This window comes from Acanthopagrus latus, chromosome 17, assembly GCF_904848185.1.
Source record: "Acanthopagrus latus isolate v.2019 chromosome 17, fAcaLat1.1, whole genome shotgun sequence".
Classification (NCBI taxonomy): Eukaryota; Metazoa; Chordata; class Actinopteri; order Spariformes; family Sparidae; genus Acanthopagrus; species Acanthopagrus latus.
This window is the reverse complement of record NC_051055.1, coordinates 25,560,953-25,579,103: the sequence shown is the minus strand read 5'-3', so window position 1 is coordinate 25,579,103 and position 18,151 is coordinate 25,560,953. Positions and strand designations below refer to the sequence as shown.

The window sequence follows — 18,151 nt, the reverse complement described above, 5'->3', positions numbered from 1 at the left end:
GTTCTGAGTAGATGCAGGTCACAGGGAGAGTAAATGCAGTTGGTAATGTGCCGTGTGTAGCAGCAGCAGTGGCAGCGCAGTAAAAAGTAGAGCAACATTATAAATCTGCAGCCATGCTAGCTGCTCGGTGAGGCTGCACTGAGGCACAGGGGTGCTCCGAGGGGAAACATGCCAACTTGCTCACACTGTTGGATGTTGCGCAGGTAAAAAGCTGACCATATTCACCGTCTCTGTCTGGGAGGGACTGGGATTAGGTTAGTTTGGAATATGAATTTGACAGACAGCAAATTCTGACATATAAAACCTTTCAATTGTGTCAGGTGCTTCTGGAAAATGGGGGGAAAAAAGAGTGCTTCCAAAAGCCAGAGGCAATCCAGGCACTCCAAAGAAGAAAGTGTATCAAAACCAAGGAAACTTAAAGAGAAGAAATGGTCATTACGTCACTGAATCCCGCTTTGGTGCCAGACTGTGGTGTCAGCTGTGTTGAAGTCAATGGGAGACGCGTGGAGAAACAAACAAAAACTCAACGTATCTACATCCAATAACTGATTTCTTTAACGACACATTGTTCGTCCCGCATCTTTGTGAAGGATAGGCTCCTGTTCGCGGTGTAATTGCAGTCTCGTGAGCAGAAATCAGTCAGACCTGCCCTGTTTGATCACAATCTGTCAATCATTTGGGGTAAAAAAACTCAGTGGTTAACCGACTCTCTGAAGTTTTGTTCTTTCATCTTCTGGAGTCGTTACTTCGTTAGAAGTCATGCGAGGTAGATATGTTTGGTTTTAGTGAGATTCTCCACAGATCTCCCATTGGCTCCAATACAACCAGCACGACAGTCTGGCCAGAAAAATCAAGAGTCAATCACGTAATGACCCTTTCTGCTGGGAGGGAAATATTAGAAAGCCTTTATAATCGTGGCTAAATCATTTAAAAAGCCACTATAATAAAAGGTTTTTAATAGTTCCTTCCTCATTTTGACAGTTTTTCTCATTTGGAGTGCCCGGACTGCCTCTGGTGTTTTAATCACATTTAGCCCGGTCTTAACCTAGATACCTCGATGCTTTGTGACCTGCTAATCAATAACTCCATGCTTACTGGGCTAGTGCACACAAGCGGTGCTCTGTAACCACCTCTGCTAATCCATAGACCATTTAATTTCTGCCTCCCCTCCTCGGCCAAGTCTATAAAATGCTACAGAGGCCGCCTCGAGAAATCAGCAAAAAAAAAAAAAAAATGTGGCAGGCGTATCAATCATGGCTGATTTTATTTGCTTTCATTTCAAGAGTGGAAACAGTGATGCAGTTATTGCAGACCAGGGAGAGACTGGACTCCCTGCACACCTGTTTGAGCCCTCTGTTCACGTCCCTGACACACAAAGACATGCGACGGTGCACACACACACACACCCACACACCCATACCCACACACACACACACACACACACACCCACACCCACACACCCACACACACACTCACGGTTCTAAAATCGCGCACAATGGCCTTTCAGCCTTTATAGTTCAACTGAATGATCACACGGCAGCTTTTCATTTATGTCCTTCTCTGAAATGAACTTGTGATGTTTTGCAGAGATGCATCTGTGAACATCATTTGATATCGACGAATCCTTTTGAGGGACGCCGTAGCCAGAGGTTAACGAATCGTTAGAAAGGAGAAAGAAGAAAAAACAGAGTTATTGTCCCAGCAACAAAACTTTATTCCATCTTCAGCGGGGCCTATTTGGATTATTGACTGTGTTTTTATCCCGCTTTTGCTCGTGTTCCTGCGGTTCTTGTGTAAGCGCTCTAATTGCAATGTAATGTTGTTGTTAAAGTTCCCCTTTGAAAGTAAGTTATCGCAGCAATTGAGAAGAAGACCATTATTTCTCCAGTCTAAATTAAAAACCCTCTGTAGTTAGGCGATGGAATATGACTATTACATAACCTTGGTTCATTACCCAAATCTCATTATCTGGGTATCTCCATGTAGCAGAGAGCTATTCAGCTGCTAACAAGCCCTCACAGGCTGAGGTGAGTGTAGTGATCATCTGCTGGCATTTGCCTTCCACTTCCACCTCCTCATCCTCGCTGCCACCCCGTGACCCATCCAACGCACTATCAATTATTCAGCCATGAACTTTATGTGCTGTTTCGCTCCGTAAGCCTGCAGCCAGCGCAGGCAAGACGCACTAGCATCGGGGTAGTACGGCGTTAACAACCCCCATGGTGGCAAATGTCACATTCGGAGAAGACATTAGCTGTGGCACAGCCTGGAAAAGATGCCATGGAGACACAAGTGCGGTAACATGTTGCTGAGCCGCTTTAATGAGGGGCCTTGTTCTGTATATTTGTGTGTCTGCAGTCTGCACACTGGGCATCCTTCAGAATAATGGCCAGTTTCTCACTCGGCAGATGTTTTATAGCCAAAATAATGTGTTGAATGTTCCCCTTTTTAACGCAAATCGGCAGAACCTGCAGAGCACGTTGTATTCACAGAGCGATCCAAATCATTGTGGAAATCGCAAATATATTGTGTGACTGTTCTGATTCCCGAGACGCTGACATTGTGTCGACGTAAGGATTTTCCACAGTGCTGACTGGACGAGTCATGTTCTTTGTGCAGAGATCAGACTTTGGTCAAAGAGGATTTTAAAGTCTGTTCTTTGCGTCTGCTTGTAGAAGCAGATGGTGAAAAAAAAAAAAAAACTCCAGCCTCATTAAGACATCGCAGTATTATTGGAATCACAATTTATAGCAGCATAAATGTTGGCCAGCATTGCTCGGAAAATATAGTTCATCATGCAGTAAAAAAGCTGTAACTTTGATACAATATCATCATTACATAATTTGTCCGGCAGCAGCACACTACACACTACCTTGTCTCCAGCTCTCTGCAGCGGCGCAGTTATTAGAGTAATACATCATGCCTGAGTATCACTGTAGAGCGGAGTTAAGAATAATAAGTTCATTGTTCGCTAGAGCATAACTCTGTAGCATCATTTGGTAACCAATGTGTATATTATTGTCAATATAGCTGTGAAAAAGGAATACCTGCTGCTATGTCGATTTCAGAATTTTTTAAGTATTCGTCGGCTTTACAAATCCATTACTGCCACGAGCGAGGTTCAAATTCACATTCCCGTCAGGTGAGCGGTGCAGATAAATCCAACGAGGTCGATCATCATTTTAACGCTCAGCCCCACTTTCCTGGGAAACCCCGACGCTCACAGCATCTATGTTCTGACAGTATGTTCTGTACAGCATCACAATCACATGTCACTCTACAGGTAACACACGTCCCGTTTATAAATCCTAATTATCAGGAACAGACTTCACCATGCGGCGAGGCAGGCGACTGCCCGGGGCCCAAACAAAAAGGGCTCCAACTGCTTTAAATTTATCATGATGTTTGGATGTGAAGAATATTGAATTTTGTCACTAAAGCGCCACAGCGTGTACAAAGTATGCAACTCAGCTGGATTCAACTCACTTACTTACAAAATATAACAATTAAAACACATTTTACTGATTTATGAAACATTCCAGCATTATATTACAATTGAAAGCTGCAACTTGAATAGACATTAAGTAAATTTGAGCACATTGTGCTGATAATTCCTCTTTCACGCTTCACTTTAAGTATAAATTTGAATGTAGGACTTTAACTGTGCTATATAAATACGTTTACTCTAGAATTACCTCCGAAAATAAGGGAATATTTCTTCTACTACTGCCAGTATCAAAGACGGTGTTTGCTTCTGGCCCCCACGTCTCTAAATCTGCCCTGCTAATGATAAAACCATCTTTTGCTTCATCAGACATCGAGCCAAATACACCCGCCAGTCCTCTCTGTCACTGTCGGCCATGTTTGAATGAATCCAGCTATACTACTAATATATCTTATTCCTCTGTGCCACAGAACGTTGCTGACGAAACTTTTAAAAACACATAAAATGATCCTTTATCTGCCTTGATAATATTTAACAGTCTCTTATTTTGAGGCAATGTCCAAATTAGTCTTTAAAAAATGCAGTTTCTAATCCTATTTGAACAACATTTGTTAATATTAAAAATAAAGAGGTTATTTACAATTCAGGGCCGATAATTATACCAATTATTAGAAATCGAGGAGACTGAGAGAGATATCTGGGACGAATATTCATCTGTATTAAAAAATATTTGTGTCAAGCACAATTTTCAGATACTTTACTTGAGTATTTCCATTTCCTGCAACTTTAAACTTCCTCTCCGCTGTATTTATTTGATAAATTTAGTTACGAGTTGATTTGCAGGTTCAGTTCATTTTATTGTTTACAGGCTATTAATTGTGACGTGTTACCAATCAGATAGTGTTGTGGGCGGGACATCGTGTGAGAGGATGCTGCATCAGAGCCGTCAGTCGCACATTTTTGAATTTGTTTATTTTACAGGAAATCCAACCGAATAAACTCTGATACTGATAATCTGAAAAATGCTGAATCAGTCTATCACTTATATGTAGCACTGATGTAGTCCTCACTTTCAAGCGCTTGGTGACCCTTTAATTTAGCTCGTATTGTGTTCCTATGTAAATGTGTTTGTCTCCTTTTCTGCACATGCAAGCACAGACTATTTAAGGATTGTCTTCACTATTATTTCTATATACGTATGTTTAAACACATTAGGACTGGGTCATATGGCCTTTAAATAATATTGTGACATAATATATCTGGACAATGTTTTAATACCCATATTTATTATTCGTAAATAACAATACACTGCCACACTGTTTATAACTAGATGTTCATACAATATTATGTTTATATGCATTTACAAGTCTATTCTATTTGTGACCTTTTACTATTAGTATTACTGTCCTTTGGCTGCAGTGGCAAAGAAATGTCCTCGTTTGTGGGACAATAAAGGAATTCTGATTCTGATTCTGATTCTGATTCAGGTATATCTTGATATTCTGAGATCGACTCAAAAGCACTTCATAAATACTCGGACTGGGCGACACAAAATCAAATGTCAGAAGAGTTTTGCCCAAATACGTCAATACCGAATTGCAACAATATTGTAGGGATGTCTTGAATAATGTTGACGCAATCGGATATTTGATCATCAATCATCAATATAACAGCCTGGTAAACTCATATAATCACTTTACTGTAATGCAGCCTTTAAAATCAGCGAGAAACAACAGCTAATGCCGAATCACAATACAGCAATATCCAATATGTAACACTATCTCATATCACGATAACATTATGATATTGATGTATTGCCCAGCCCGGGTGCACACGTACAGAGTGTCAACAGCAGCTGTGTTTGCTTGTTATGTTGTTTGTATTCACTGTCTATATGTGGTTTTGTTATACTGTACCAGGAGGAAACTGAAACTAGAGATGCTGCTGCATATATGTGTGTGCTGCACACACACACACACACACACACACACACAAGGTAGAGCAGACACAGACAGGAGCAGGGTATTAACCTTTCTCCCACTGAGGAGGCAGTAAGTGGGTGGTGATGGCACATGGAGTGGAGAGCGAGGGAGCAGAGCCAGAAGGAGGTCAGTGTTGTGACAGTAGATGGAAATTTCTATTTGAGGAAACAGAGTTCTCCGCTGCGTTGTTAATCATGCGTTCGTCAAGTCAGTCTGTGACATTTGGAGAAAAAAAAAAGTTTTTATCGGTAACTTAGGAGGGGATCGGTTTGGTAAAAACTATACATCGAGCTCAGAGCTGCATGCTGCTTCTTTGTCTGTGTACGAACAGTATTTGGCTCATGAGAGGCGAGAACAGGTCTGTGCCTAATTCATTAGTGTAACGCTGCAGTGTTGTGAGCCTTCCAAGGATTGTAGCAAGCGTATGATTCAATATCTGGCCAATTCCTAATGTGGTGACATAACTGTGCAAGAGGGTGAGCCATCCTGCAACAGTAACAAATGTATTCATCATCCTGTGCAGGGGATCAGATAAAATGGCTGCACTTGTAGATGTTTTGACTCCCCCTTTTGTCTTTTTTCCAGGGAAGGCTGGTGTAGCACATTAGCTCATTTGCAGAAGTGACCTGCTGCAAACTCGTGCAGTTTTACCCTCGCAGCATTAGACCCACAGTTCTAATAGAGCTGCATGTAGGATGGACTGGGCTACGTGAGCAGACTGTTCACACCTGATTATATTTATGCCTGCATGGTGAGCAGGCATGGGACGATATGGTCATTTTATGTCACGATTATCTCGGCCATTATCCCTATAATCGTTAGATTAGCTTTTAAATGGGCTCCGTCGAACGTCTGCATTGTGCTGGAAGTCACATCTGGGGAAATCTGCTTTAGTTGCTGCTTTAGTTCTTTAAAGAACTAAAAGCAGCATTAAGAAACTATTTTACTTCAGAATAACAGCTTCAAAATCATTTTTAATGACACAGTGATTTGTAATAGGGTGAATTGTGTCGATACCACATCACACGCAGCGCCAACTATCACTGATTTTTGGTGAAACTGGATCATATTTTATGCAAAGAATGTCTTGAGGCTGCTCTGCCGCAACCATGTATGATTTAAGAAGTTTCATGAATGCGTCCTGTAAGTGTAGCTGGGATTAGCTCTGCTAGCCTCGGACTCGTAGCTCTGCCACAGAGAGAGCGATCACACCGCGATCACAGCAGCTCTGAACTGCCGGGAGGACGACCTGAGCTCAGCAGACATCATGATGATGACGGAGGAAAAATGGTAGAGAACAACACACAGTGACAGTGTTTCATATTGGCCTTTTTTTTTTTTTTTTTTTCTTCTTCTGTGTTGTCACAGTTGCATGATGTTTGGCCATGTTGGCAAAGTTGTCAGCTCACGAGTTTTTGTTCACAAGGTCGGGTGTTAGCATCACGTTGTCTCTGGTTGAGGTTACAGCTGTGTGTGACGCACTTGTGAAAACTTTGAGATCTGTTGAGCGTGCGTGTTTACTGCAAGACCGAGTTTTGTTTGTAGTCTGCACACAACGTCACATCGCATCTGATGAACTGTGACAGAAACCTGGGTTGTGAATCTATGACAGTTATGTTGCACAACATTTGGGGGAGGCATCAAATCTAAAAAAAAGTACAGATTGCTACATTAAGTTGCTTTGAGTAAATCGCCCAGAAGTTCGGGGAAGGTCTAATTTTCACGTCACGTAAACAAACAGCTAGAATAAAAAGTGATTCATACGTACATAAACTCCACCAAACTTTGACACAGAGCCCCTTTAAAACCCAGGAAACGGCTCTAAAACATAGCTTATACTTTGAAGCAAGGAGCTAATTTTCTTTGCACCACAGAGACGACACGTATCTTTTGTTAGTGGATTTACTTTTAAGTGAAAAAACAAACAATCTCAAATAAGGTAATCACAAATCATAAGGGCCCTCTGCTTTAATAAAGGATGAATTAATGGTGGTAATCTCATCATCACCACATCGATTTAAATTATTGTGTTTGATCAAGATTATCCTGATAATGAAATTCACCACGATCAACTTATCCCGAGTGTTTTCTTCCTGAGTGATCTTATATAACACTCTCCTTTTACAAAAAAAAAAAAACTCCTTGTAGTCTTCATAGATGGCAGGAGCAGAGCAAAAAATGATTAGCGACAAACACACAATTTTCATTAAAACTTGGGAACTAAAATGAACTACAGACATAAAAGGGGTTCGTTTGGGTGAGTTGAAAACGCTACCACACTAATGATGCAAATTAAACAGCCTTAATGTTCTTTTACAGCGCTTTGATTCATAAAAGGAGGATTTTCTCAACGCTCCGGGATTTGAAAAAAATAATGTTGGTGGCATTATGAGCTGAGGAGGAGCGGAGGGAGTCCCTGTAATATGTCTGTGCTGTAATATTAGATATGAAAACTAATTTCTTTAACTGAGTAACAACGTCAAATACAATTAAAACTATAATCTTGTTTCTCACTGAAGGAAAATATTTAATTGGACAAGTTTTTCACAGAAGGAATTTACTTTCCTACATGATTTTTGCCAGCAGGAGTTTTAAACCCTCAGTTACAGACAGTGTTGTTGGTGCCATGAGCTGCTGCTGCCCTCTTGTGGCCACAGTGCGTGTTGCAGCTGAAGGATTTATGTGAGGCAGAATTTAATTAATAGACCGACGATCTCAGTGGGCACAGTGACGTGGAAACAGGTTTAATGGTCCTCCTGAAGGAGAAGGTGAGATCTGATCTATGGGCGAGAGATCTTGTGTTTTATTATTCATTAACTGTGTGATGATTTCAGAGCTACACTCACTTAAAATCTTCATTTCTGATTATTTTTTGAAAACGTCCTTTTGTTGGTTGGTTTGTCAGCAGGATTACACACAAAAAAAAAAAAAAGACTGAAAAGATTTATAAAAGGGATGCACGATATATCCGGGACAGATACGTTATTGGCCTAATGATGGAACATTTACATTATCAGTTATCGGCAGATAAAGAAATTATAGCTGATAATACAAAGACTTTTTTTTTTTGTTGACATAACAATTGCAGTTTTTTTCTTTTTACAAGTACACATATGAGGGAAAAAGTCTTCAAGTTTAACCATAAATTCTTATCAACACCTGTGGATTATCAAATAAACCACCATTGCTGCTTACACTCAGGTGTGCATAAAGAAAGCATAAAAATGTTTCTATTATTGGTTATTTTATCAGTATCTGCCATGAGAGTCAGGAAATTATTTGTTATCGTATCAGCTTCTACAAAACTTAGAAGGGGGGGGTCTGAAACTCGATAATGAAAATTAGAAATAAAAACATGCATAGAGAGATTAAATATGTAATAAATAAATTCATAAATACATACGTAGAAATTAATAAATTAAATGGGAAGTGAATTATTAATTGAATAGATTCAAAGGTAAATAAATACATGCAATATAAATGTATGTCAAATTTTAAATATTAATTATTGGATTTATTTATTTTCAATATAATTTTTAAGTGCATTTAATAGTATTTTTATGTATTTATTTCAGATTTTGGCAATTTCCATCCCTTTATAGATCGTTGGCCCAGAAAAGACACTGATCATTTTTTCTCACTTTCTTTATCAATGTGAGATTAAACATCAACATTTTCCTCATTTCCTGATTATTGCTGCAGATCCAACCAAAAAAAATGTGGATCTAGTGGATTTAAATATGTTTTATTTGATTAGGCTTGATTGAAATTAAGGGGGCTTTTGGGCCTTGGGACTATAGTTTTTCCAGTAAATATTACACATAATAAGTTCATGTCTGACCAATCTTTCCCCACATCAACTGTATGTTGTAGTGTCATATGAGCAGTAGGTGGTTTGTTGAATGAAATGAACCGGTTCCTCCAACCCTGCTGGTAATTAACAGATTGTCTGCTGTATTTAAGTCAGTGTAAGTTGGCAGCTGTGCATCCATGTCACACTAAATAACACTGTATAGTAAGACATGATAATAAGAATAAGAAATTCTTACCTGTGTAGTTTCTGTCATCTTTGGCCGGCAAACACAAAAAGAAGGACAAAAGATTAGAAAATACAAATTCAGATGGAAACATGGAGCAGGTAACCAGAAGAAGAAACATGTCGCTTTGCTGCAGCATTAAAAAAAGGACAGCGATGAATACAAAATCCAGGTTGTTCTCAAATAAATTATTCACCTGTGTAATGTCAAATTTGGAAAGATTTGGTGCAGTGACGCTCAAAATTCAATCTATTTCCCTCCACTAGATGGCAGCGACGAGACGCTGTGGTGATGATGAGAGACACACTGTGGTTGGATGCAGAGCAGTGACTGATGGATGTTATGTAATCCTCTGATACCTTACCATAAAAATAGATACAACTGTAAATATCATATAGTCATACAGTGCAGGTACAGTAGCTCATACTGTAGTGACAACAACAACAGCAGACTAATACATGATGAGAGGACATTATTCCTAATTATTTACAAATGTTAATGAGCCGTAAACCCTGTGCACGTCTTCTAGGTTAATTTTATTACACAATAAGTAGCCTACTTTCAGTCGCCCCGGTCCAACTGTGCTGATAATTCCCTCTTTCATCCATTTTAATACCACCATTCCCATAGCAACTTTATTGGTTGCCATGACAACTCCTCCGATAACCAGTTGGCAATCTCGTTTCTTTCAGTTCTGCATTTCATCTATGTGTGTTTTCTCCAGTCGTCATATATTTGCGCTAATTTGGACAAATCTCCTCAGACAGTCGACACGCCAACTATAAACGAGCACACTCCTGGGTGTCGGTGATATCACAGATATCCTCTCACACTCTCGTTATAATATTCATTGAGTATTTATCCTGTGTACACTTTGACGTACGGGACATCAGGTTTTTGCACTTGTCTCCATCATTTGTTTTTACCTGCCTGTGCCAACAGTGCAGGCTGGCCTCCGAGGATTACGCTCTGATTGGTTGGATCATTTGCTGCCTAGCAGCCGAGCCTCACCATTGGGAGAGCAGGTGTTTGTAATTATCTGTCATCCTTAAAGCCTTATGTTCCCATTTTTGTGCGTCAGGCTGCAAAGTGAGCCCTGTTTATGCGATGAAATGGCACAGGATGTGTTCTGTTTATCAGATTACCAAGTTAATTCATGCCGATAAAGAATCAGTTATTTGGATGAATCTAAACGGGCTATAAATTAACCCATCAATTGAATTTTTCGATTCATTGAAAAATAGTTTTCAGTCAGTGAGTAGTTTTTTAAAAAAAATGGATTTTATAGTTACTAGAGACGATAATGAGGTGATAATTTTACATTGCTTGTTTTATCTCATCAGCATAAAGACATTCAGTTTTGTGTAGCAATATAACAATATTGCCGATAATAGTGATTTTTAAATATGAAGATGTAGGTTAACTGTAGATATGAATTATCTCTACATCATAGCAGGTGACAGTTTGCACCTTGACACTGGTCGATACACAGTCTCTCTCTCCACCTCCTGTCACTCGCATTTTGAGTCAAAAGTGAAAGTCTTAACGAATCACCAGTGTCAGTTTCAGAAACATCATAATCTTTGATATATTTCTTTGTTTCTTCTTATTAGGATGTATTTTATATATGTCAGAAACATTTATGCCATGAGGTCATTGTGGCATAAATGAGTGTAACGAAGTACATTTACTAAAGTTCAGTAATTAAGTACAATTCTGAGGTTCATCTGCCTCATACATCCACTCAGCTACATTCCAGTGGGGATATTGTACTTTTTACTCCATTAAACTGTGTCTGATAACTTTAGTTACGAAATAGTATTTATTTATTTTTATTTTATTTCCATTTAAATGAAAAAACAAAATAAAACACTGATTCTGAAAATCATTTTAAAAAATCAGTCCATCCCGTACTATACAATAAATAGACACATGTAGATTTATGTATAATTTACTTTTACTAAATTTTGACTTTTACAATGCTGCTGCTGAGTTTTTTTGCTGGCACTTCCTCTAAACTGGCTGCAGTGTTAATGTAAATCTCATTAATTACTGTCTGTCTTGCCCCCTGAGACAGTGACTGACATCCCATCACACCACGTTTCCTTAATTCTACTGTAATTGGAAGCTTAATGTAAAATCTCAGTTAGTCACACTGGCTCGGATACTCACAGAGGCAGGTGGGTTTAGGCGCGTCCCACTTGCCCAGTTTAGTACAATGGCTGATGTTTCTGCCCTCCAGGATGAAGCCGGCGTGGCAGCTGTAATGGAGCACCGTCCCTTCCGCTGGCAGCCCGATCGGCTTCGCCATCACACGGCCGTTCTCCAGGGAAGTCCAGACCCGCGGGCACAGCAGCACTTTGAAAACAGAGGACAGGGAGGTGACAGAGACACAGTTAGAACAAAGGTAATAAATAATAATAATAAACGGGTCATAATAAACGGGGAATTTAGTTGCAGCTACACAAATTTCTAAAAAAGGAAAAAAGAACTTCGGATGAGGAAATAAAGCTCCTTGTCAAGCTCAGTGAGTGTAGCCATAAAACCAGAGCAGGTTAGCTAACTAGCTCACTTTCCATGGGCCACTAAGCGCAACTGACCAAGCTGTGAAGGCAACATTGACTTGTTATCACCTTGTAACACGTTTATGGTACACATGTTGACAACATTAGCAACATTAGCATTAATTTGGGGTTTGGTTTCATGGCATGCGATTAGTGTAAGTCCAATATTCACTTTCTTTTAGCTCTGTTTTTGGTCTCTACCAACCCTGAGGGAAATATCTGGTTTATTCTGCTGCTAAATGCATCAGTTGATGAAGATTCTCAGTTATCCAGGTCATGCTGAGTCTAGGTCCTGTATCATAGGCAACTGGACGTGTTTCAGTTTCTTAAAGAGGTTTCATCTCTCAGGCGTCTTCACTTCTAACTAACTGGAGGGGAGTTGCAGGCTTTTAAACTCTGTGTGGGAGTGTCCTTACAGAGCCGTTAAGGACACATGTGAGCTTCTGAGAAAGGCTTTTGATTGTGTTAAATTGTTGGAGTTACCGTTTAAGATTTGGCAGGAAAACAAGCTTTACTGGAGGATAACAAGATTAACAGTCTACAGCCATTCTAGCAGCTCTGCAAGACTCTACTTTGGCACAGTATGTTAACCCAGCAAGCTAACACGCTCACAGTGACAATGCAAACATGCTGATAGTATGTTTACCGTGTTTACTTTAGTTAAGTACGTTAGCATTTGCTAACTATTGTTATTTTTCCAGGTATTTGTCATTAAGCTTCACAAGTCAGATTAAATATTAGCGCCGTGAGCAAAGCGATCACAAACTCCTGCCACAGATGCAAAGGCAACAGATTACATGGATCTGTTTAGGTTACTGAAGCTGAGGATTTCAGCTTATCAGAAAATATAGAGCTTTTATGGTGTGAAAATTGTCTCCTATATGTGAACAATCATTAGGTAAAAAACAACAGGACACAAATGTTAAAGGCTAATGTGAAAATGTGCTGCGAACATCAGCAGCTGAGGAGATTAGCCTACTCTCACTCAAGCAGCTTGACCTCTGTGAAATGTTTGCATATGTTAATTTACAATTTACATCCAACAGATGAACCCAAATACAAAACAGACTCGATACAACACAAATAGTCTCTGCAACGTAACCTCAACTGCCCTGGGAGCTCTTTTGACCCAGATGAAGACTAGTTTATGTGTCAGTTACCAGTAAGAACCATATTAGGTTACACAATTGCAACGTTAGCTTGGTATGCTACAGCTGCCAAAGAGTTAAGCAATTGTTTTCTTGGTTTGTTCTTGACAAAACAGCCAAGCTCTTGAATATAATTTGTTTAGCTGCCGAGTTTGTTGAATCTCCCCTCCAGCATGTGAGCACATAATAAAACACCAATCTGCACATTGCAGCTTGCGCTCTTACATAAGCCAGAGAAAACACAAAAAAAATGAGAGAATGCACTCCTGGGAAAACAAAAAGAAGAAATTCCACTGATGTTAAATGTGAACCGAAAGAACAAAAAACAGAGATATAACTGGGATTTGATTGGATCTCTGGCCTTATTCTCAGTATTTGCAGAGGCGCTGTAGATGTGAGATGAGTAGAAATGACATGCTGCAGTGTCCAATAAGTGCATGTTGGTTTGAAAGCAGCAAGAATCCATATTAAAAGTATGTAGAAGCAATAAAGCAACTTAAATACTAATGAAAAGAGATATGACAAACTCCAGCGTCTAGGCGCAATACCCAGCATGCATCAGCCCAAGCTATTCTCTGTAGGGTATCACAGTATGCAGAAAAGAAAAAGCTGATTAGTATTCAATAGGAAACAGCAAAATAAATCTATTTATTGATCAGAATTCAACAAAACAAGGTACCTGAACAGTAAGAGAAGGATTTTACTGCAATGATTTCAGCTCAAAGGTCCACTTACTGGCTTTTTTCTAAGCTTTAAACTGTATTTTACAGCCTTCATCATGCTCATCACTGTTCGAGGATGGACTTTGCCTCCTCTGGCCTCTCAGCCATTGTTGTCACTGGTTTTGGTTGAAAGCTCCGGCAGAAATCTAGTGAGTGAACCTTTGAGTTGAGGTTATTTTGCCTCCTTCTCTCCTCAACATCCTCTAAATTGGAATCGTTTTTAACTGATCAGAGTTTAACATTAATTTTGGAACAACAGCAAGAGTTTAAAGCCGTTATATTTGATATTTGTGTTACAGCATAAATCAAACGACAGTATGAAAACAGTGTTAAAGGTGACGCTCTTACTGAATTATCACCCATGCTCATTCCGCGCCCGACCCTCAACTTTACTGTTTTCTCACGGAGCAGTTTTTGGCCACAGAAGGCAACTGTTTTATGTAAAAAAAAATGTGGCTCCGTCACTGCTGGATGTATAAATATGCAGCAGTTTGCTAACGAGTTCACAGCATCAACTTAAAAATGAAGAGATGTCAGTGTTCTTGTTCAAAACCTGAGAAGTGAATCTGATATCACCGTGCTGGTGTGACAACATCGTAACTAATGTTGCTCCTGGACCGTCATTGCAACTGTGATGTCATAGTGTTGTCATAGCGACTCGTGTTGGCGTTGCTTAACTTAAACATTTACATTTTAGGGCATTTAGCAGATGCTTTTGTCTAAATCGACTTACAGTAATTCATACAAGGTGCCGACCAGCACATCAGGAGACAGTTTGGGGAATCGAACTAGCCACCTTCTGATAACAAGACACTGGCTCTACCCTGATCCACAGCCGCCCATACATTCAATATGTGTCCTCTGTTGCGAGGGGGCTTTCTGTAAAAACAAAACAAAAGATGTTTGTGGAGTGTGGAGGACCGGGCGGACCGCGGGGGTGAAGAGTCCCGGCTCAGCTGTTTACAGTCCGGATTAGAGCCAGACCGTCTGGAGAACAAACACCTGGAGTCACTTGAGATTCTGCTCTGATCTGGAGCTGTTTACCAACGGGAGGATTACTTTTAAACTTTCGGGATTAAAAACTGGATTTATCTTCACTCCTGACTGCAACAACGATCCGCAGAGGTGACCTCCATTCTCTGCTGTTTGTGTTCTGTAGCGCCGGATGGGGGACTGGAGCTGGAGGGGAAATGTTCTCTACCTCATGAACAGCATCACAGACAGGAGAGGGGGCAAGAAGACAAGAGAAGCTGCTGAATCCACCGGTCACCCGCTGGGTGTGTGTGTGCTGCTTGCTAACTTTACCTTACGGCTAGCGTACAGTAAAGTAAACTGGCTGCTCAGGGCAGATAAACACTTCGCGAGTGATGCAACTAAACACAAATGTTCCTGCTGTCAAACACCACTAAAGAACCACGACTGCTGACGAGAATCCGTCTGATGTGACTCAGGTGCAAGATGTTCGCAGATGAGGTAACACTTGTTGGCTGACGTCCCCATACCAGAAGAACCAGCAGCGACCTAATACAGTCAGTCAACGAGTTACTTCTTTGACTGACCTTATGGAGTTTTAACACTGTTGGAAACATTTGGGATAATAATACTGGTAACTTTATTTATATAGCACCTTTAAAAACAGAGTTTAAAAGTGCTTTACAAGCAACATTTCAACAGAGAATCACAAAAAAGGAAGTGACTGTGGTGGTACTAGCTAACTACATAGAAATGGGGCTCAGTGCAACTAAATAAGTATAATTGGGATAATAAAACAAAGCTATAATCGTTTAAATCCACTGTTAAAAGCAGCTTTTTACAAGCATTTTAAGAAGTGATTTAAAACGGGGCGCTGATTCAGCACGCCTGTTAATGTAACTACACAAACTCCGTTCTAGACAATTTAATGCAGATTTAATACATATGCTATTTTAAATAAATCAAAGTCTTTAATGCTGTAAAGGCCGAATGGGTTTAGTACAGGACTTTAAGTTTTCCTTGCGTGTTAAGGAAACCGATATGCTTGGATAGGTTTAAGAAAAGAAGCTTGCGGTTAAACTGGAAACTTTCACAACGTCAGCTTCGTGTTAAGAAGGATCATTTCACCCGTGTCGGTCTTTTTTGCACTACAGAAACATTGGTCAGTCGCAGTGATGGTCCTTGAGCAACATGCATCATGATGTTTCATGCGTGGTTTGATTTCATGTAAGCTTCATTTAGGATTTTCACATTAGTCATATAGAACTCCATCCCCAGATCTTAAAAAAGAGAGTGAGAGGGAAGGTTGCACAGCACTTCACACTCTCCTGTGTGTGTAGTGTAAACGAGGAGGGGCGGAAATGTGCTGTCAAAACAAACCGAGGTTTCATCTCACTGGAGCTGTGACTTTATTTTGATGTTGATTAACCAGACAGAACACGTAACTGATTATTAGACGCCAAGAGCTGCCTGGAAAGGGGACATCTGTGATAAGATGAGGACAGTGTGGAGGACGAGACTTAGACCAGAAAGGACTTACAACATCTGCTGTGCTGCGCTATGTCCGTCCATGTGCCGTTGGGTAAACATTTCCTGACCTTGGGTCCAACGATCACCCGGTTTCCTCTGCAGATGTACTCGATCTCGTAATCCACAGGCAGGATCTGCACACTGCGGATCTGGAAGAGCCACACGGACAGAGAGACAGTCAGTAAAATGAGATTGATGATATCTTCCACCAGTGTTTCCATCTTCTATCTCAGTGCAGTCATGTCTGGTACCATATGGCCGTGACAATAAAGCCCTCACAGGAAGAACGTTTTATGGCAATACCGTCTGGATTGATGTTCTGTCACGCTCTGAATTACACCGTCTCTCGTCTTTCATGTTGCGTGTGTGCTGCATGCGACTCGCAATCAGTTTCCACACAGTCGAGGGGCGTAGTTTCAGAGGTTTTGCTTTAATCTTACACTTTGAAACTGCTTCGATCCGCCTTCCGATTTGAGTTTTTGCTGCAGTATAGGATTAAAAACAATCTTGTGAGCTTTAAAGTCGCCCTCCAGTGAAATTTCTCTTTGTGACCTTCGGTGTGGAGGATGATGTTTGTGCAGAGTTTGACAAGGTAACGCACACCAAGGGCGTTACTGAGGTGCAGATCACTGACAGCAAGCTAAAAAGAGAAGAAAAGTGTTGCACACTCCAGCTCCATATGAAGTTTTCTTTCATCGCCTCACTGAAACACAGCCACTCGTGCTTTAAAGGTTGCTCCCTAGTAACACACATGCAAGTGATCAGATAATCAACCTTCAATACTAGGCGGGGAGCGGGCAATCAATCAGGAAGTCCACTGTGACAAAAAGATCTTAAAGGACATGGCCAATTAAACTGTTTCTAGATAAAAAAGAGAAACATGTTTTACACCTTTTGTAAGAATTTAAACTCTAAAGTCGAACATAAGCTACATATTAACATCATAAACACCTTTGACCAAATATCCAATAAACAGACGTACCTGTCTCTGCACAAAACCCTTAAAGGTTTTGTGCAGAGACACCATACCTGCACCATACCTGCCAACCCTGAGACTTCATTTGAGATTGTGACCATATATAATGATGGTGGTAATAATATGTCACCACCATCATTATCACTGGCTTAAATATCCCAAATCATATGAAGTCATTATCACCAGCTGATTCAAATTAATTTCATGTCACCACCTTTCTTCCTCGGCCTGACAAAATGTTTTCTATTTTCAGTTCGGTTAGGAGGAAATGACACGACAGTTGGCAGAAAGAGTGTTAGCTCCTTAATATTTCAAATTCTGCATTTTTTTCTATTTAGAGAAATCTTAACGCCAGCTGTGTTTGAATGTGCCTCGTTTGGCGAGTGTGATTAAGTTCTTTGATTAAGATTGAGCGCAGTAACGTCATTCTACCTGTTCTTGTGTCAGGCCTCTGTAGCGGATCCCCCCATCCCTGGGAGGCCGGATGATGGCACAGCCTGAGGAAAAGAGAGGAGGAAGAAAAATGAAGGACGGCCAGAGCGGAGAGGGAAAGCTCTGCCTCCAGATAATGTAGATGCATTACGGCAACATGATCTATTGTCGGTTTAACCGATGGCTTCCTCGCTGCGCAAATTACAGCGCTTCATTCAGGTCACTTAGGAATCTCTGTGGAGTTTCTTCTGTCCATTAAAGCATATTATAAACACACACACAGAGCAAACACGCCGACACACTCCCGCACGTACTCAGTCACAAACACACACACACACACACA

At 40.4% G+C, this 18,151-nt stretch overlaps 1 protein-coding gene and 1 long non-coding RNA gene across 5 annotated transcripts in view; one reads left to right on the top strand and one right to left on the bottom strand.

Moving 5' to 3' along the window:
- The window catches only part of gabbr1a (gamma-aminobutyric acid (GABA) B receptor, 1a), an 89,605-nt gene that overhangs the window by 65,017 nt on the left and 6,437 nt on the right, over positions 1-18,151 (bottom strand). For 2 of the 4 annotated variants that reach the window (XM_037073389.1, XM_037073388.1), the window contains 4 exons: positions 17,809-17,873; positions 16,411-16,549; positions 11,637-11,822; positions 9,477-9,494 (listed from right to left, as the gene is read on the bottom strand). In XM_037073389.1, the coding sequence (XP_036929284.1) occupies positions 9,477-9,494; positions 11,637-11,822; positions 16,411-16,549; positions 17,809-17,873 (408 nt within the window). Of the gene's footprint in view, positions 1-9,476; positions 9,495-9,660; positions 9,824-10,023; positions 10,053-11,636; positions 11,823-16,410; positions 16,550-16,703; positions 16,830-17,808; positions 17,874-18,151 lie in introns of those variants that run through there. The other 2 variants (XM_037073390.1, XM_037073391.1) reach the window with 2 other exon arrangements.
- LOC119005616 lies at positions 10,152-18,145 on the top strand. The gene is made up of 3 exons (XR_005070551.1): positions 10,152-10,489; positions 11,707-11,871; positions 17,824-18,145. It is a non-coding gene; the product is annotated as an uncharacterized LOC119005616 (long non-coding RNA).